We start from the raw sequence: 20,890 nt of genomic DNA on the forward strand, positions 1-20,890 counted from the left end.
TAAAAGAAAAGGAATCCATGTGAAAGCGAGAAAGACAGAGTTGGTAGTTGTGATGGCCATGGACAAGATTGTTCTAAATGATTCATCACCACTTGAAAAAGTGGCTCATCAAGAAAGATTTAAATCATTGGCATCCGCTTCCACCGGAAGATAACGACGGCGAGGCCATAGACGGCCGCCATGTCGAGACCCTCCGGGAGCAGAACCTCATACTTAAACTAATAAGTGTGTAAATCCACAGCAAAGCACTAAAGGTCACTCCTTTTTGAGGAACTTTATACTTCCCATTTTTCTAGCTAGCAAGTTGGAGCGGTCAAAGGGTATTTTGGTCATTAAAAGATGAATAAAAAATGTTGGTGCTTTACAGAGTTTACAACAATGGAGAGGGGGTGGGTAACACACACACACAAAAAAATATGAAAATAATCTTAGATGGACTCTTTGCCCTTTTGCTTAACTATTCTTGTGTCTATGACTTGTCCTGATAAGTTGATAGTATATGTAACCTGTTTTATGATATACAAAGAAGACATTATTTCACTTTTTGTCAAGAAGACATGTCATAACTAGAGAAAGAAGTACACTTACAAACTCTGAGAAGCTAACTCTGTGAAGAAGAAACCCATCTTCCATTTCCCTGACAATTATGCATTTAAATTAGAGATATTGAGATTGATTAATAATGTTTATGATTAATAATGTTGTTAGTTGTTACCTCTTACTATCATTCGTTAAACCTCGGTTCTCTGATGCATTAGGAACCATAATGCAAGTGAAGCTATCTTCGTTGGCTCCGTTGGTACAGCCCTTTTCGCTTATATACATGTTCTTGAATCATCAAAGTTTTTTTCTCTCAGATGTTTTCCATTTCAATTGACTAGATGCACCGATAAAAAAAAAATTCTGGAATGTGATGGGGTTTTCACTGTCTTACCACTCCATATTTGATGGTGATTTGCTGAAATGTCCTTGCAACTCCCTTGGCTTCCTCTGGACCATTACTTAGTGTATATGCGAATAAGGGGTCTGATCCAATAACAATGCGCCTGTATCAAGAACGACTATAGAATGTTGTTTCATCCATAAAGAAAATTAGGTAAGCAACTAATAAACAAAGGAGCTTTGTTGCGGTATTGCCACAAGTTATTGAGAGATCAAGAGAATCTATGAGCTGAGTAGCAGACTTACCAGTCTCCATCTGCTGCTTTTAGAACCTTTGTAAGTTCTTTCAACTGGCTGATCATCGAGCCATTCAATGATCCACTCATCATTTGCTTGAATTGCAGTAACATGGTGGAATTATTATCAGACAAAAGAAAAAATGTGCATTTCCTTCAAATTCACAGATACAAACTGATTATACCTTTTGTAACGAGCCAGTGTCTACAAAAACAACATCCAAGGATCCACCAAAAGGCATCTCGATGTGCTCTCTGAAACTCCCGGATCCTTTCTTCGTAGTATACCTAAATTTGCATAACAGTGACCAGTCTTACAGTTGAACTTGAAATAAGTCAGCTAAAAGGGTTCGTCATGATCAAATTACCATGGAAGTTTCAGTGTAGATGAGACTCGAGTATCCTGCCAAAACACCAACACCCTCATTACTCATAAACTGTCTGAACAAAAGAGATCAGAACCTTTTTGTTGAGATCCACTAAAGTTGAAGAAAGCAAACACAAAGATAAAGCTTGAGAGCTTACATTCAGCAGGAGTAGATCTTCTTCTCCATGTTCACTTGTGCTCACCACAAATTTAGCCTTGTAAGTTTCCGCAACTCTCTCCATCTTCATCCATCAAAACACTAACACAAACTCAGTACAACAATCGTAACATATAATCTTAATACCTTATGTCCTTAAAATCTAATGTCTAGCTTGTAAAGGCCTAATCAACAATACTAAGAAGAAGTAAACAAATCAACCTTTCTCTCATTTCTGGTGGAAAGGAAACAAAAGTGTGATACTGATCTACTAATAATAAAAAAGACTCAATTTTTCAATCTGGGGAGGCTAGAAATTCTATAAAGAACCAAACTTGTATCCTGAAACTAATGCATTTGATAATTACAGAGATTGCATTGCATAGATCCAACCGAAAACAGAACCACACAGATTCATCACTGAAAGAAGATGGGAAGAAACACACACACCAATCGGAGAAGACGAGTTTGCCGCTGAAGAGGCCTGAAACCACCGGAAACAGAGATAAAATGAAGATCTAGAGCTCCGGCATTGTCACCGTCGTTGCTTGATGACAAAGATTGGTGACCAAAATGCAGAGACACATAGACGATGAGACAGAGAGATAACTGGATAAAGATTGTGCAACCCCATGAAGACTTCTTCATCCCTTACACAAAACAGTAGTTTTCTTATCTGAAAAAAAAATTGACGCGATTCAAAAGAAAATGAACAGTTTAAGGTTCTCTGTATTATTATTGATGAACATGTCATGTCGCTGACTCGTTTGGCCTAACAATTATTAATTTTGGGGATACAAATTAAATAAAAGATGAGATCGCATCGTACACGAAAGATTCGTGGTTGAACATGAGTGGTAATAGTCCCCTTTGAATTGTCACACGATAAGTTTGCAGTTGCTTTCGCTTTTAAATCTCTCTTTTGTTCAAAAAATTATTCTATTACGGAGGCCCAGTAATGTTGCAAAATTTGGTTAAGCCCAATAAAACTCGGGCCCAGCGTCTATATGTATTTTTCGCGAGGCTCAAAATTTTCATTTAGATTCTCATTCATAAAGAACTTATTGAGTTATTTCACATCCATGTGATAGAATATTTTTGGTATACACTAATAATTAAGCAGAAAACATAAATGATTATTGTGTGTATGAGATGGTAGATCTATCTTATGTATGCATGTTGTGTAGTACATTAATGCTTACCAACATTGCAATTAATAAATGAGGAGTGTATTAAATTAAAGCCCATCTCTACCTCTTGTGAGTTTGTGCAAAACTCAGAATGTCCCATGTGCATAATCATGCATGCTTGTAATTATATATACTAGTATTAATGTAATCTTGTTCGATGCATTCCTCTTTGCAAATTTTATACGAAGTGACAGAAATAAAAAAATTTCTTTTTGATAATTAATGCCATAAGTTAACAAATGACCAAAAAAATATCAAATTATTTATGGAGTGGAGGGAGTTTACAACCTTATGAAATATTATTGTACATGGACTATAACAGTGATCATCAACATGTTAGATTATAACTTATATTTCAAGACAACAGATGGCAATATGGCATACTTATGTGACAATAGAATGTTAAGACTTATAGAAAACAAAAGAAAATGGTTATGTGATATATTTATCATTATGGTCAGGACCGGCTCAATGGTGTCATGGGCCCTGGGGCAAAAAAAAAATTAATTTCTAAACTATTATTTAAACAAAAAAATCTGATAGATATATGTTTTTTTTTCAAAGTACCAGAAGTATTTTTAAAAATAAATCTATGGAAATAAAAAAAACTTCCATATAAAAAATTGGACCCCTTTTTTATTTTTAATATAAAAATACATGTATTTTTTTTTAAAAAATCGGATCCTTATGTATTAAGAAACTAGGTGTCTTGCCCGCATATGCGGGCTTAATCGTTTTACAAATATTTATTAGTTTATTTTTTATTAATTCAAAATTCAGCATAATAATTTATTATTTATGTTTTCAAAAAAACTAAATCAAACATATATATATATATGACAAAAATCTAATTAAATATATATGTTTAATTAAAATTTATTAAAGATAACATTGACTTTAACCACTGAATTTATTTTAATTGTTTTATAGTTTATTTTTAAATTTTATAATTGAAAAATATGTTTTAAGATAACAACACAATATATAAGAATTATCTAATTTTAAAAAAAGTTAATATTATTAATAAAAAATCGTTTTTGATTATATAATTAATTATATATAAAATTCATTAAGGGTATTATAGATATTAACCGCTCTAACTTTTAACATGAGAGCTCGATTCCAAAAATTTACTTCGCAAATAATAGTATAGATAGAGGGACAACGGATTGGGCCCAGGGCGGTCGCACCGCTAGCCCCCTATCTAAGCCGGCCCTGATTATGGTCGAACACGAATATTACAGGATTTACATACTTGATCAAAGGATATGATGGTACTCGTGATGATTATGATATATACTCCGTTTCATTCTCGTTTAAGAGGTTGATGGACAACAACAGGTTAATCGGATGAACTAACGTATTGATTTAAAACAAAAAGGATAATATAAAGCCATCTACTATAAGAAGTGTGATCTTTTTGTTGATACTTATTCTTAAACACAAGTATCGTCTATGGGGATAGCATGTTTGTGATCTTGGCGACAATTGGTAAACAGTAGAATCTCGAGATGAACCAGAGAGCTACATGATTATATGACTTTACGCATTTATGTTACATGTCTGAATTTAATATGTTTGAATATAGTTGTCATTCCCAAAAGTGTTGTTCTGCTTTATTATCTCGAAGATGATATAACAAAAAATGTTAACGTATGTTTTTACGCTTATAACCCTATAAACTTCAAATATTATCATCTTTACCCCCTCCTTAAACACACCATAAAAGCCGTAAACCACCTCTACATGTTCAACAAACCCTCACTCAAATCGGAACATTGTTTAAGAAGAAGAAGCAGAAAGACATGAACTCATCTCTTCTAACTCCTTCCTCTTCTTCTTCTTCTCCTCATCATCTCCAATCTCCTGCAACGTTTGACCACGATGACTTCCTCCAAAACTTCTTCTCCTCGGCTCCTTGGCCTTCCTCCGCACTCGACGACGACGCTCCTCCCCCTACCTCTGACTCCTCCCTCGCTGGCTTTCACCATCACGACGTTGATTCAAGAAACCAGATCACGATGATTCCTTTGTCTCACCACAATCCAAACGACGCCGTTGATGTTAACGCTCTCTACAGTGGCTTCTCCGCTGGATCTCTTCCTTTCCACTTCCCTCAGGGATCCGGAGGAGGGGTTATGAAACAAAGTCACACACAAACGCAGTCTCAGGCAACGGCGTCAACCACCACCGGGGGTACGGCGGCGACGCCTCAGACTAAGCCTAAAGTCCGAGCTAGAAGAGGTCAAGCCACTGATCCTCACAGTATCGCGGAACGGGTTCGTTTTTTTCCTATTTTCCTCATTATTCGTGTTCAGTTACCAAGAAAAATGTATGTAGCAAACTGTGCAATAATATATGCTTGGGTAATTATTTGAAATATTTTGAAATTATGGACCAGTTACGAAGAGAGAGGATAGCGGAAAGGATGAAATCTCTTCAAGAACTTGTCCCTAATGGCAACAAGGTAATTAAGTTTACATACATGATTTTAATTATCCTTTATGTCCATAGTTAATAAAGTTTAATTAATAAGGGATTCCAATCCAGTTTGTATATACATTTCTGTAGTACATCATAAATTAAATAATGTGTTAATCATATGAATCAGATTGGTGATGTGTTTTAGTCTTGGAGTTCATAACTTGGACCACAAATGCTACTACATATATACACAGAGCTCTGGACTTTTTATACAATCAAATGATTAAACACTGATTAACTATTTAACTATTAAGATAACAAGTAGTAATAAACAGGTGTAGGATCTCTAGCTAACAAGTTTTTTTCTATTGTTTAAAAATAATAATTAACAGACAGACAAAGCATCAATGCTCGATGAGATTATCGATTATGTCAAATTCTTACAGCTCCAAGTCAAGGTGATTCTCTATCTCTCTCTGGTAATTTTAAAAATAAATAATGTTTTTTTGTTCATATAATAATGGAAGCTTCGTTACCTCTGAGTTTGATATTACAATATGTAATCGGGTCCTGGGCCTCTGTAACTAAAATTCCTTATGCTCCCCTCCTTAATTTTGTAGTTATTTATCTTTTGGGTGATTATAACTTGTAATCTTCTCATATTATCGTATATGCATTGTTAAGATGTAAAACGGTGTACTTAGTAACCTTTTTTTTTAAATGTATATATGTAGGTACTAAGCATGAGTAGATTGGGAGGTGCTGCTTCTGTTTCTTCTCAAATCTCTGAGGTAATTCAACTATTTATTTATTTCCTTTTAGTTCTAATCATAGACTAGTGCTGATTGTGTTTCAAAAAAAAAAAAAGACTAGTGCTGATTAGGAAAAAAAAGAATCACAGAGTAGATATAATTTGGTTTTCATTTAAGTCAAATACTAATATATTTTTTCTTATGGTGAGTTATCATTTTAATCGCATTTTATTATTCGCACGTTCGTATCATTTTCGTACATGATGATGAAGATGACGAAATCACTCGAAACATTAGAATGAGATTTAATCATTTATGTTACAGCTACTAGACCAGACATATAATTTTTTATTATTATGATGAAGGTTCTTGTCTTGGTTAAAGAAGAATACAAGTTCAAAGTAGTTTTGGTTTCGACTTTCTAACACAAATAAAAGTTTTCCAAAAAGAGTAAAAAAACAAAACAACAAACTAAAAAAATGCAAAGCACGCGTGCTGATTTTTCACCTAAGCCTTCGATTTTGACATCATAGCTTTAGGGTTTTGCTTTTCATGCTTTTTACTATTGCCAGAAAAATTTATTCATTTTATCAACGTTTTCAGGATGCTGGTGGGTCCAACGAAAACACCTCCGGGGAGAATCAGACGGCGGCGAAAATGACGGAGCACCAAGTGGCGAAGCTAATGGAAGAGGACATGGGATCAGCCATGCAGTACCTACAAGGCAAAGGTTTATGCCTCATGCCCATATCCTTAGCCACCACCATCTCAACCGCCACTTGTCCTTCCCGTAATCCTCTGATCTCAGCCGTTAAAGAAGCCGGCGTTCCTTTGTCTCCTAACGCAGTTACTACACCACTCGTTAACGTTAAAGGTGCCTCGGTGGTGACCGTTAAAGACGCTTCATCAGTTTCCAAGCCGTGATAACGGCGGTTTAAATTTTATTAACTTTCCTTTTATCGGGAGTTAGGCTGAGTGGGAAACAGAGACAATGCAAAGTGGGATAGGTGGTTTTGGTCTAAGTCTAGAAAGAATAAGGGGTTGCGTTTTGGAATACAACACCGTATTTGCGTTCACTTTGTTTCCGTCTTTTACCTACTACAAACCACTATCAATGGCACACTCATGTTTTCTCTTTGTTATTTTGTATTAAGCTAATATCTGCAATGGTTTTTGGTTTATAAAGTTATTTATCATTCTAATCCAGAGATGATGGATGAAATATACTCTAATCCAATCGAAGCGAATCATGCGGATACATTGTATACTTCTATATTGCATTGGTATGTCTTTCACCCAAAAAATACTGATTCCATCTAGCAAAATGTAAGACCAAAATTGTTCGAAACTCGGACCACAAGTTTGAAACATTATTAAACATTTATAGAGTAACCTAAGACTCTAAGAGTCTAAGACTATTAGCTAATGTAGTATTATGTAAAACAAATTAGTATCTTATTTCTTTATATTATGATGCATGAGCATTGACTTCGTGTTTAAAAAAAAAAATGGAGCTAATTAAAGCAAATGGGAAAAGGATATCACGGCGAAGTTTGGAAGTATTAGGCTTACAAGAAAAGGAATGTGGGACACAGTTTGATCTAACGAGTGGGTGGCTACTAACTCCACACTACACATTCATTTCTTTGTGATTTTCTAACAACAATATCTAGCTATAACAGTTCGATTGTAACGAGTTTCAAAATAAAACTACTCCGGCCTTAAAGAAGTTTACTAGATTTTGACCCGCCCTTAAAGGGCGGGTATATTTTTCGTTTTAATTTTTTGAAAAATTTATTTTTTATGTTTGTGTTATTTTTTGTAATTATATTTGTGTTTAATAATAATTTAATTTAATATAATTTTTTGTAACTATATTAAATATGTCAAGCTGCATAATTATACACTTATGTCATATGTATTTCAGAAAGTATTTTTAAAATTTATTCCTAAATTTAGCAACATATTATATTTTCTTAGTAGTTACCTAACATAATTAGTCAAGAATATTTGCATTCAAAAACCCCGATTCGGAATCGATCCGAAAATCAAAGTTTCATAATCTATTAGGTTTGACCTATATACTCGAACGATTCTTAAAATGTTATATCCAAAAACCAATATCAATTCCAACCCGCACCGAAAGACGAACAATTTTTTTTGAAAAAATGTTTTAAAATAATAAATTTTAATATATTTAGTTAAATATATATGTAAATAGGTTAATAAGGTCTTCACTAACTTTAAGTAAAATCACATTTAATAAATATTTTTAATTGAATAACCTATTTAAAACCCGTTAAATTAAAACCTACAGAATATATTTTTATAAGTAATACTATCATAATAATATCATGTTCCTAATTTAATAGAATAGATAAATTAAATAATTTAGTTTTCTTATAAACAGTTATTTATATTTATTATTTTTCTTAATTGATTCATGGTTTATATTGTTGGACTAAACCTATGTCAAGTGGTCATGTTCTTAATTTAATAGAATAGATTTTGAAATTTTAAGTTGGACATAACTTTTATTAATTTGTCATGTTGTTGTTTTAATAGAATAGATTTTGAAATTTTAAGTTGGACATAACTTTTATTAATTGGTCATGTTGTTGTTTTAATAGAATAGATATCTGAAAATAGAATAGATAACAATAAATAAATTTGATTTGTGATAATTAGATTTTAAGAAAACTTTTACTATATTATTAGAGAAAATTATGATACAGAGAACCAAAATTATTTCATGTGGTTTAGATTAATATTAATTTATTTTTGTTATTGATAATTTCATCAATATGTTATATATAAGCTTAATATTTTGTTTTTAGTTTTACATTATAATAATTTTATTTAATTATTTATTAGCTTAATTTTTTTAAAATAGTCAAATAAGAAATCAAAATTGAAAATAAAATCTAAAATTAAATTATTAAATTACTTTTATGTGCAGTAATATTCAATGCACATGTTTGGAATGAAGAGCTAAAGGCACCGGCCGCACACCTATTAAAAGCTCATCGTCTTCTCCACTGTCACCGTTTTGATTCTGACGACAACTCCCAATTTAAACTTTCAATCAAAGCTTATAAACTTAAGCTTTCTCTGTTAAGATTCATACTTTAACTCTTTCTTCAACGAAACTCGACATTATCTCCATCCCAAACTTATCCACTTTTTGTCAATCAAAACCAAATGAATCTCCCAAAAAAATGTAAAAGCTCCAAGTCCTATAATCTCAGATCAAAAAGTCAAGGAAAATGAACCAAAAAATTCTGATTTTTATTGGTAAAAAAACTGATGAAAATCAGAACACTCTAGTTTTCGAATCAAGATAGCGCATCAAGCAAAGAGTAACTACTGGAACAGAAACAAAAAGTAAAACTATAATTTACAGACAGATTAAAAGAAGAAGGAGCAACTTTCTCTCATATTTCAGAAAGAAGAAGAAGTGGGTTCCGCGAATTTTGGGTTTAGTTAACGTAGAGGTTATAAAATATATTGATTGAAATAGTTATTAATATAATTAATTATATGCAGTTATATTTTAAATTGGACATAACTTTTATCAATGGGTCATACTGCTGTTTTAATAGAATAGATTATCCATTTTGTCACTTGCCTTCAATAGGTGCAAATATTATAAGCAACGCAATCAAAACACATATCCTAAAAATTGGTCAACGAGCCTAAATATTGGTCGACTATATACTCCGCATTGTATCTACCCGGTTTAAGATGAGTCGGTTCTTTAAGCCAGCATACAGATTAACCATTTAGTTTGGTTGTTATTCGTTCAGTTCAACAATTAATCTCTCGATTTAAAGATCCGTAAAAGAATCCACAAATCCATAATTCTCTATAAGAGTAATTTCCGGGAAAAGGCGCAAAAAGAACATTAACATCAGCAAATGATCATAATAAACTCGCACCTGTTGCTGTGAATATGAGCAGGATTGAACCTTCTGCTGTTTCTGAAAGTTGGACCGCTAATGAAGCATTCTTAATGATAGAATTCAGGGTATCATCTTTACACCATAAACTAAGAAAGACGACACATCTTGTTCTAAGTAAAAGACGACAAATCTAGCATCATTAGTATGCAAGCAAAATGTAGCTCACACAAGAACATATTTAAGATAACAATTTAGCTACCCTTTTGAATTTGTTGTCTCAGGGAATGAATTAGAGCAAACAAATGAAATGATTTAGCTTTATGGACCTAGGGCAAAAAACAAAATACCACGAAGAAACTATGATAAGACGAATAATCTACTTTTCCTCAATCCTGTACGAGTCCAGTAAGAAGGTAAATCCAAACAAAACAAGGTAGCAACTAGCAATACATAAAACTAATTGCTAAAATCAATTATGGGCTATTTAAGTCGTACAGCTCACCAATCACCATATAAGATCATTTAACTGAGTTCATCAGTCAGTTGTTAGCAGAGTTCAATTCCATTCTCTAGCATCTTATCCCGTATTCTTTCCAATTTGTTAATATGCTTGTGAAACAAAACAGGAGACACCAATTTAAAGAGACACACTTTTCGATTGACAAATTCGACATGAACCAAGTTCTTAACAAAAAAATGCAAAGAAGAAATCTACTAATTAATACCTCAGAATTGTTCTCTATATTTAAATCATATCCAAATATGCAACAAACAATATCAGAATCTATAGCTTTAGGTGCTGATGCAACAAAAGGAGAACAACGTAGCCTAACACATCAGATGGTGCATCACACATCATACCAGAGACATGGTTGATTAATTCCGCCTCTACATTTCAATCCCTCACTATGAAAACATGATACTCTAAATCAGAACAAGGTATATTTAGAATCATTCAGATGGTTTATGAACAGAATCATCTCTCTATCCCATTCCCATTCACAGAATCTGATGTTTAAGGATTATTTGAACTCATTGATTGAATTACATCAGGAACAAATATCTGAATATAAGCCAATGAAGATCAGCAAAAACAACACAGTCAACACGATAGCCTAAACCAACACAAGTACATGAAATTTCTAACGTCTGCCATATATATAGATCATATTATATATGCATGACTATCCAGGCTCAGAAAAAGAAGCTGGAGATAACACTTGATGTACAGGGAAAAGCTATGCCTCTCCCTCGTTATCAGTTTTCAACTTTATTTGCTGATCTCAAGGAGAAGCACTTAAGACACTAGAATAGGCTATTAAGCAGATTTACAATTAGATTTCATCACAAACAACACAAGGTATTTTGATAAGAATTGTGAATATGATTACAGTAAACCCGGCTACATATTCATGGAAACAAAACACACCACTGCTTCTTAAAACCCATTTCTATAGTGCATTTTGTAACTAGGCGAAATAATTGCAAAACTATGCATACAAATACAAAAACCTTTTCCGATACAGAACAATCTTGCACAACAAAGCTAAAGATCAAACCAGCGGGCATTAACATTTGATGAGACATAGTCGATCAAGCAACATAAGATCAATCATTTCAGAAGATAAAATCATAGCTGTAACATTGTCATCTCCACAATTATCTAAAAGTCAACTATCGATTTCAAGGTGAAGCACATTAGACGGTACACCAATTTAACAATTTGTTTCATCAAACCCGACCAAACAGACTCTTTTTTTACTTTAGTGGTTGACACAAAATTAGCAAAATGCCCTCTAAAGCCAATATTTTGGAGAAGAAGAAAAACACCATCTCATGCCTTTGCTTAGTAATCAAAGCAATCTACACAAAATCACTACAAAACTAGGCATCCAATATCTAAGCGCTTGATAACTTGATTTTGAATAAAAAAAATACCATTAAAAGACAAAATAAGCTATGGCAACACAACAAAAGATGAAATCAAGAAGAATAAACATAAGATTAAATGTAGTAACGTTCAGAAACTTTCATAAGATTAATAATTTAAGTAAAAATAACAGTTTGATCATCCTTTAGCAGCAGAAGATAAATAATTTTCAGTATATAATAACATATAACTTCCCTTTGTACCACATAAGATAGCAGTTTCAATAAAAACAACACTTTGGCTTGTAAGAAACCGAAAACCAAGCAAAGAAATCGAATTCCTAGCAAATTTAGAAGCAAGAATTTCAAGAACAAAGGATATATAATAGAGAAGCTTTAGGTATAGGGTTCAACCTTTTTATTTTGGATCACAACTTGCACTTGCAGAGTAGTCAATTTAAGCGAATCTCCTTCACCTACTGCTGGATCACATACCAAGATGGACTTCAATACACTAATTAATAAAAGCATTAATCCGTACAAACCTAACACCAAAAAGGAAATTATAGAGGAACGACTTTTTAAGAACAAACAGCTACATTCAGTGCTTCATTACCAACTTACTCAATAGAAAATTTCCCATTCCTATTGAAACGGCACAGAACTAGTGTGTACACATGAAATAGAACTGAAAAGAGATCACTAAATATCCATCATTTGTGGCTTTTGGTGGAACCTGAAAGCCACATCTGGCTTCTAAAAACTGAAAAGAAAAAAAATATAAGGAGAAAACAGTTGCATCATTAGAGAATTTCAACATGCAGAAACTTTAACAAACCAAAAAGGAAACACAAACACAGACTGCAACCCAAAAATTAAAGAAAAAGAGACAATCAATAAACAGTTAATAAATCTTTGAGAAGAATGTGTACTGGTGGGGGGTTCATGATCATCAAAACTCGCGCATTTCCTAGATCCACTAAAAGAAAACAAACATACTAGTAATATATAGCACACTTAAAAATTTAATCTCTATGATAAACCCAAAAATATAAAATTCTGAGCTTTCCTCCACCAAATTGCTTGAGAACAAACATTCTTAAGCGTAAGCAAGCACCCATTTCAACACAAAAACAAAAAGAAATAGGAAAAACATATTATATCTACACATAACGAAATGATAAATTGATGATGAAAGGGCATCAGTCTTATCCACATCACTAGCCAAGTGCACAACAAAAGAGATGATAAGAAGGTAAGTGGTATGTAGATGATAGGAGGTTCAACAAATTTCAGAGAGAGAAGAAAGAGAGAGAGAGAAAGCGAGAAGTCAGGCAACTGACAGAAAGAGCCGTGAGCACGCACACGCAAAGTTATGGAGACATAACAGTGCCTGCATGTGCTCACTCTCTTCTGTCAGTTTTTCTCTGTTGCATTTCTACAATCACCTCCTTCTCTGTCTTTTTACAACTTAATTCAATAAACCCACTTGGATTTTATGTGCAAGTGGACTCAAACCCTCTTAATTCTCCCTCCCTATTCTCACAGATCTCTATAAACCCTATGATTTACACAAAAGAGCCCTGAATCCCATCGTATTTTGATTTTCAGAGATGAGTATTGATGTTTGCCTGTAATGGCTACACAGTCGGTATATAAAGAGAGAAGACGAAAGGAGAGATAGAGAGGGTTCCAAGACAGCGGAGATTGTGGTTTTTCTTTTACTTTTTTTTTTTTGTTTTGTTTTGTTTCGGGTACAATCTTTGGTAAAGAGTTTTAGAGGGTTTCAGACACGTGTTCTAAAGTGATTGGATAATAGAGCCACCTGGTGGGTCAAATCTGTAAACAGATTGGGGTCTTCATTTAAACCGGTCTTTCCAAAGGTGGCGCGTGAGGAACACAGCCGGCGAAAAAGTCATGTATGAGATTATTTTGTCCAATGAATTCTTCTGTCAGACCTAACTTTACCCGTTTCTATTAATTTGATGAATTCAGCCTTTCATTCTAAATAGAGAGAGAGAGAGAGAGAGTAATTAGGTTTTATTATTTAGGATTTAGTATTTAAAATGTATAATTAGGTTTATAAACTTTTATAAGTGATTATTAAATATTTATAAATAAATTAAGAGGAATATTTTAGGTTTCTATTATAAATTTAAGATATTAATAAAATTTATTATTTTTAAAAAAATAAAACAGTATCAAATTTATGATAAAATAAAAAATTTCTAATTGAAATCTCTCTTCGGCGTTTTAATCATTCACTTGTGATAGTTGGAATTTATAACCATCAATTAAATCTTTTTTATGGATTGAAAGTAGTAAATATATTCCATGAAGGGTTTATTAGTCAAATAACCAGAAAATAGATTTTGAAAGAAAGAGTAAAGAGAGATAGGAAGAGAAAGTGAAAAAAATGGAAAGTTTTAGTTAGTTAGAGTATTTCCAAAGGGCATTCTATAACTTCAAATATGAAGTTTTTTTGCTTTTCAAAAAAGAACTTCAAAATTTCAAATTTGAAGTTTCATATTTTTATTTGCATTTTAGTCCCTACAATTACACATCACATTTATGATTCATAAATATGTTTTTGTTTATTGTTTAATCCTTATAGAAATTACATCTCATAAATACTTTAAGTTTTGTTTATAAAACTTAATTTAACACATAAAATTAAATAAAACTTTAAAATTAGATTAAAATATTTAAAACTAGATTTAGATAACAAAAGTATACAAAAGAAACTTAACAAAAAAGCTTTAAAAAAATTACATGAAGACATAATTATTACACAAATTTAAATATTATATATGCATTACGAAAATTACTTTATGGAATAATATTGTATTTTGCTTGAAGTTTAATATTAATTAAGTTATTTTGTTTAAAATTTTATATTTTAATATTATATTTTATTAATTAATATTGTTGTAATATGTTTATATATGTGCTAGTTATTTACCAAAGTTTTGTGAATTCAAATTAGTTATGATAAATATAAAGACCATATTATAAAATACAAATAGTTTTGAAATTAAGTTTGAAGTTATGCTTTTGGAGAAAAACACTTTTAAACTTTAAATATAGAGTTTTGTAAACTTCAAAATAGAGTTTCTTTTTGGAGATGTTCTTAGTAAATTTACAATTTCTTTGTATATATGGTCTAATTTCCTTTTCGTAAATGTCTTTTTGGATATACATTCTCTTTTGTCACGTATGAGTATTGAAAAATATTACTCTAATTTGGCTAAAGTAAAATTAAGTTCTATGATATCCAAAAGAAAAGGAGGATACTATTTCATGGAAAAGAAAAACTAATGAAGGTTATAGAAAAAAATCAAGTAAAATGAAAAAACCGCGCGCATAATTCAGCTTAGCCAATAGTTTGATGAAGCTAGACAAATTATCTGCAAATATTTGATTGAGATTACCATTGACTTCGATAGATTATCAACTAGCGACCATCTTTGTTTTTAATTATTGACAAAAACACCAAAAAGTTACAGAATGACATAATGTGTATACACAAAGCTCAGACATATGTATTTTAAAAGTTTTGTTCTTTCTTAATTGGGTCAGGTTTTAAATTTCCTTTTTGATGCTATTCATGATGAGTCGTTGTTATCGTCTATTAATATATTCGTTATCGTGGTCAATAATTACGTCAGATAAACTGATGCTAGTGAAAAACACTTCCACTAACTCAGAATTAAAAATTGAATATTTTAAACTGAAATTATTAATGGCATTGGTACAATGTACCAAGCTACTGAACTGGTTTGAGAGATGACTGGCGATAAATAGTAAGATATCTCAGTCTTATCAGATCCTCTTGTCTTCCTCTTCCTCCTATTCAACTTTTAGATCTATATTTCGGTATTTTCCTTCTATATTATTGATATGTTTTGGACAACCAATCTGATTAGTAAATTATAGAATTGTGAACGAGTATCATCATTTTGCTATTTACCGTATTCTTACAAATACATATTTGCAATTACATCTGTCCGTACAATCATTATGCAAGATTAATAAGCAATAAATTACAGTATTTTACGACTATTCAACACTGTTTTTCCTTCGTGTTTCGATAAAAATATTTTAACGAAAAGTAGGACCGTCGTAAGAATTAAGAAAATGTATAGAGTAAATTTAAACATGAGAGTACTACAAATGTGCAGTGAATTTTTTTTTTTCCTTTCCAACTTTTTCTTTTCTTTTCTTTTCATTTCTAAATTTCTTATAGAATTTTGACATCATTCCGTATTTAGGAAGATTAGGCCACTAGATTGTTGACAAAAAAAGGCCACTAGATAAATATATTTTATTATATTAAAACTATTATAATGTTGTAACGTATTTTATTGACTGTATGTGTTGCCTAGGAACTTGGTTTCCACCTCCATAAAAATGTTAATCAACATTTGTTAACAATCAGTATATTGACCCCTGTATGTGTTATTAACTTATAACGATCACTTGATTTTGGTCAAACATTTTTAACAATCAGTATATTGTCCCCTGTATAATACGAATGACACCACATAAAACACTTTCAACATCACAGGGACTATTCGGAACAGCGTTTCCTCTATTCGGAATGTAGAGTACTTAAAAGTTAAACATTGGAAATCAAAAACTACACCATCAAATCAGGTGTTTGTACTAACCACTGCTTAAAATATAAGTTTCGATAACGAAGCTTAATTAATCATTTTGTCGACTTGAAACAATAATTGCTATAGTGAGCCCAGTACGTAGTACAATACTGCAGACTTGTGGTTAACTTTGCAAATTGTATAAATATCTAATTTGATCAATAGCCATATACTAAGGGAGAACTGCAAATCCAAAACATTATAGTTCTGACATACTCTAAATTAAATAAAATAACGTTAGAAATAAAGACCAAATATATTTTTTAAATGTTTTAAAATAACAATTGTTAAGTATGGCTTTTTAACATTTTAATAAGATAATTTAAATTATTAGCAAAAGAATTAGACGGTTAGATTTCTAACTCTAGATAAATATTCTAAGATTAGAGTTATTATGGCAAAAGAACTAGATATTTTTTTTTTTTTTGAACAAACCTTCATTGCATATAATAAAGAACTCAAACAGAGTTAGAGAGGTTCCACAATGCCTGCTTAGCTAAGCTATCAGCCTCAGCATTGTTGAGCCTCGGTACAAATTGAAAGGAAATAGATGAAAAGAAAGTACATAAGTGCTCAATATCAAACAACACTCCTTGTGCTTCAATATTCCTCTTCCTTGTTGATATGATGTTGATGAGGGACTGTGAATCTGACTGAATCGTCAGCGTTCTTAATCCCAACTGGGCTGCCTCCAATAAGGCAACTTTAACCGCTATAGCTTCTGCAATAAAAGCAGAGCCGACGATGCAACGGTTTTCAGAATTTTGGTGGATGGTAATGTTGCTGGAAGGATCCTTGAATATGCAACCAAAGCCTCCTCCTTTGGTGGTTGCATTCCAAGCAGCGTCCACAAAACAGTTGATAGATAGTAATGAACCACATGACCGTGGTACTGTGACTCCTTGTCGATGGGTTGGTATCGTTGTAATTTCCTTCTGGGCCGCCTGCCAAGTCCTAGCTTCTCTGATTGCCAGTGTTGCGACCTCTTGTTCTGTTATAACCATATTTTCAAAGAGCAGTTTGTTCCTTGCAATCCAAAGATACCACAACACCCACGGATAAAGATCAGTAGAGCTGAGTCCCGAGGGTGGTAGATTAATCATGCGGCCGCAAGCTAGAAGTAGGGATGCTGTGGTAGAGATTGCGTTGGGCGCTGGTTTAAACATTGCGGGGATTAGTTCCCAAACTCGGGTCGCAAAAGTGCACTGACTAAACACATGTCTCTCTGTTTCAAGAACTCCACACCTTTTACAGGTACCTGCAACCTCAATTCCACGCCTGATTAAATTTTCCCCCACCGGTATGGCTTTGTTCTGTATTTTCCACAGGAAGTGCTTCAGTTTAGCAGATGTTTTAACTCCCCATACAAGCTTCTTCCAGTCGAAGGTGATATCAGGTTCACCTATATTCATTTTACAGAGAGCATACCCTGTTTTGGTTGAGTATGATCCCGTTTTGTCTGGGAGCCATACCAACTCATCTTCCATAGAGAACTGGCTGAGCGGGATAGTTCTGATTTGCACCTCATACTGAGGTAAGTGTAGTCTAATCGCTTCAACGTTCCATTCACCAGACTGGCTGTGAATAAGATCAGAGACAAAGGTGTTTCTGTTGGATTCTGTCGGAGGGCCCATAGGAGCAAGTGGGCGGTCTGATCCTAACCAAGGCTCCGACCAAATATTAATACTCTGGCCTGATCCCACCACCCAGCCTAGTCCTTTTAGCAAAACCTCCTTACCAGCCAGGACTCCTCGCCACCCATGTGATGAGTTTTGTGGAGCGGAAGCCTTTAAAAAGGTTCCTGAGTGGCAGTATTTACCCATCAGCGTGCGTGCCAAGAGGGACTGAGGGAACTTCAGGATTCTCCAGGCTAGCTTAGCCAACAAGGCATCATTAAACTGCTCTATTTCTCTGAAGCCTAATCCTCCTGCAAGCTTTGGCATTGTCATCTTACTCCAAGAGACCCAGGCCATTTTCCGCACGTCCGGTTTCGCGTCCCACCAAAAGCGCATGAGGATAGTCTGTATTTGTTTGCACAGGGACATCGGTAGTTTGAAACAAGACATGGCATGGGAGGGCATCGCAGCTAGAACAGCCTTGAGAAGGACTTGCTTCCCAGCGGCATTGAGATAGTTAGTTGCCCAGCTATGAGAGCGTTGGCGAATACGATCCACTATCCCCGCAAAAATATCTTTCTTCTTACGGTTGAAGTGCTCTGGTAGCCCTAAATACTTTCCCACACCACCTTCGCCTTCTATTCTTAGAATTTCCTTCGCTTGGCGTCTTGCAGCTATGGGTGTTTTTCCTGAGAAAGTAACAGCGGATTTAAGGAGATTTATGCATTGTCCAGAAGCTGCTTCATATCTCTCTAGGATGCAGGTTAGCTGACGACAAGTGCTCCGATCACTTTTGCAGAAAAACATCGTATCATCCGCAAATAGCAAGTGATTGAGAGGTGGAGAAGCTCGTGCTACCTTTATCCCTTGAAGACTCCCCTGTTCCTGTGCCCGCACACACATACCTGATAGTACTTCCGAGCAGAGAATAAATAAGTACGGTGACAGAGGGTCACCTTGACGAAGCCCCCGGGTCGGGTCAACTCTCCCTTTAGCGCTTCCATTAATGAGGAAGGAGTAAGAGACTGAGCTCACACACTCCATGATCCAAGCAACCCAAGTTGGGTGGAAACCAAACCGGTTCAAAACGTTCCTTAAAAAACTCCACTCCAATCGGTCGTATGCCTTACTCATGTCCGTCTTAACAGCCATGTAGCAGTGCTTCTTCGCGCTGGAGGTTCTGAGGTAGTGGAGTATTTCGTGCGTAATCAAGACGTTATCTGAGATGGATCTGCCCGCTACGAAAGCAGACTGATGAGGAGAGATGATTTCAGATAAGAGCGGCTTCATCCGTCTGCAGAGTATTTTAGCAATGATCTTGTAATGCGTGGAGCATAAAGAGATTGGTCTATAATCCATCACTGTCTTCGGGTTTTTTATCTTTGGTATCAAACGCACGTGAGTCTCATTCTGGCGACTATGGATTGTGCCAGTAACAAAGAAACTTCGTATATCCCGGCATACCTCGTCTCCTACAATGTCCCAAAACCCTTGATAGAAATTAGCCGAGAAACCGTCAGGGCCTGGCGCCTTATCCCCATGGATCGCAAAGACTGCCTCTCTTATCTCCATATCATTTGGCATTTCTATCAGGGAAGCATTCATGCTAGCTGAGACGCATGGTGAAATGGCTTCTGTTACGATCTGTGGATCACCACCCGAGCCTGAAGTGAACAGCTTTCTGTAATAATCCGCTATAGTTGCTGCAATCTGCCCTTCCTCATAGACCGGCGTTCCGTCACACATCTCGATGACCGAGAATTTATTAGCTGCTTTACGACCTCGAACTATCGCATGGAAGTAGCTAGTATTTTTGTCCCCATGTTGAAGCCATAAGACCCTGCTTCTCTGTCTCCAGTAGCTTTCCTCCTCCCTGTATTCTTTGTCTAGCTCTGAGGTTAGCATCCCAATGAGATCAGTATCAGGTAGTGGAGCAGACAACGCTAGGTCCAGATCTTGTTGGAGCTTTTGAATATTCACTTTGCAGTTTTGGTTCTGCTCTTTCGTCCATTTGATGATTGCTTGTCGTACACGACATAGTCGAGATAGAACAGAGTCAAGATCGCACTGCATCCAATTATCTAGCACCAACTCTTTGATTTCAGGTTTACTCGTAAGACGTCTATCATAGCGAAATAAGTTCTTTCTCTTCCGAGGATTATTATCCAAATAAGTTAACAATGGCCTATGATCAGACCCCTCAAAACTGAGGTACTCACAATACGAGGTAGGAAACAGTTCAGACCAACTACAATTTGCAACCGCTCTATCTAGCCTTGATTGAATGAAATGATTGTAGCGGGTTCCACGCCATGAAAGATGATTGCCTGTGTGTTGTAGATCCCATAGCCCCGATTGTGTAATGAAACTCCGGAAGGCAACAAAACTACCTTCCCATCTGGTCAATCCTCCGAGCTTCTCTTCATTATCCAAAAGGTCATTAAAGTCACCTGTCACCAGCCAGGCTTCATTTCGCTCCTTTCCTAAGATCGTGAGCTTCTCCCATAGACTAGCACGATCCTCTTGTCGTGGAGCCCCATATAGGAACGTAACAAAAGTGCTTTCTGGTCCAGTAGTAAGCTTGACGTCTATGAAGTTAGGGCACGATTCAAGGATTTCCAAATCAACGTGATCCTTCCAAGAGAGAAGGAGACCCCCACTTAGTCCTTCTGGGGCTACTGTAAAGTGATTGGTATAGGCCGTCTTCTCAAAGAGTCTGAATACATTCTCGTCCTGGTTTTTCGTTTCCATCAGAAACAGGATATCTGGGGAATACT

General features: G+C 34.5%; 2 protein-coding genes across 2 annotated transcripts; one reads left to right on the forward strand and one right to left on the reverse strand.

Moving 5' to 3' along the window:
* Positions 1 to 304: 304 nt before the first annotated feature.
* Positions 305 to 2,528, reverse strand: LOC106382590. Its single transcript, XM_013822645.3, has 9 exons — positions 2,153 to 2,528; positions 1,704 to 1,787; positions 1,547 to 1,581; positions 1,364 to 1,466; positions 1,189 to 1,274; positions 935 to 1,046; positions 716 to 828; positions 589 to 637; positions 305 to 506 (listed from the first exon to the last, which is right to left on the reverse strand). The coding sequence occupies exons 1-9, from the start codon at positions 2,348 to 2,350 to the stop codon at positions 429 to 431; spliced, it is 858 nt and encodes a 285-aa protein (XP_013678099.2). The 5' UTR covers positions 2,351 to 2,528; the 3' UTR covers positions 305 to 428.
* Positions 2,529 to 4,614: 2,086 nt separating this feature from the next.
* LOC106382419 (transcription factor LRL2) lies at positions 4,615 to 7,270 on the forward strand. Its single transcript, XM_013822464.3, has 5 exons — positions 4,615 to 5,171; positions 5,294 to 5,359; positions 5,709 to 5,774; positions 6,051 to 6,107; positions 6,672 to 7,270. Exons 1-5 carry the CDS (start codon positions 4,698 to 4,700, stop codon positions 6,990 to 6,992), a joined length of 984 nt encoding a protein of 327 aa, XP_013677918.2. The 5' UTR covers positions 4,615 to 4,697; the 3' UTR covers positions 6,993 to 7,270.
* Positions 7,271 to 20,890: the final 13,620 nt, after the last annotated feature.

Source organism: Brassica napus, chromosome A1 (genome assembly GCF_020379485.1).
Source record: "Brassica napus cultivar Da-Ae chromosome A1, Da-Ae, whole genome shotgun sequence".
NCBI classification, from domain to species: Eukaryota; Viridiplantae; Streptophyta; class Magnoliopsida; order Brassicales; family Brassicaceae; genus Brassica; species Brassica napus.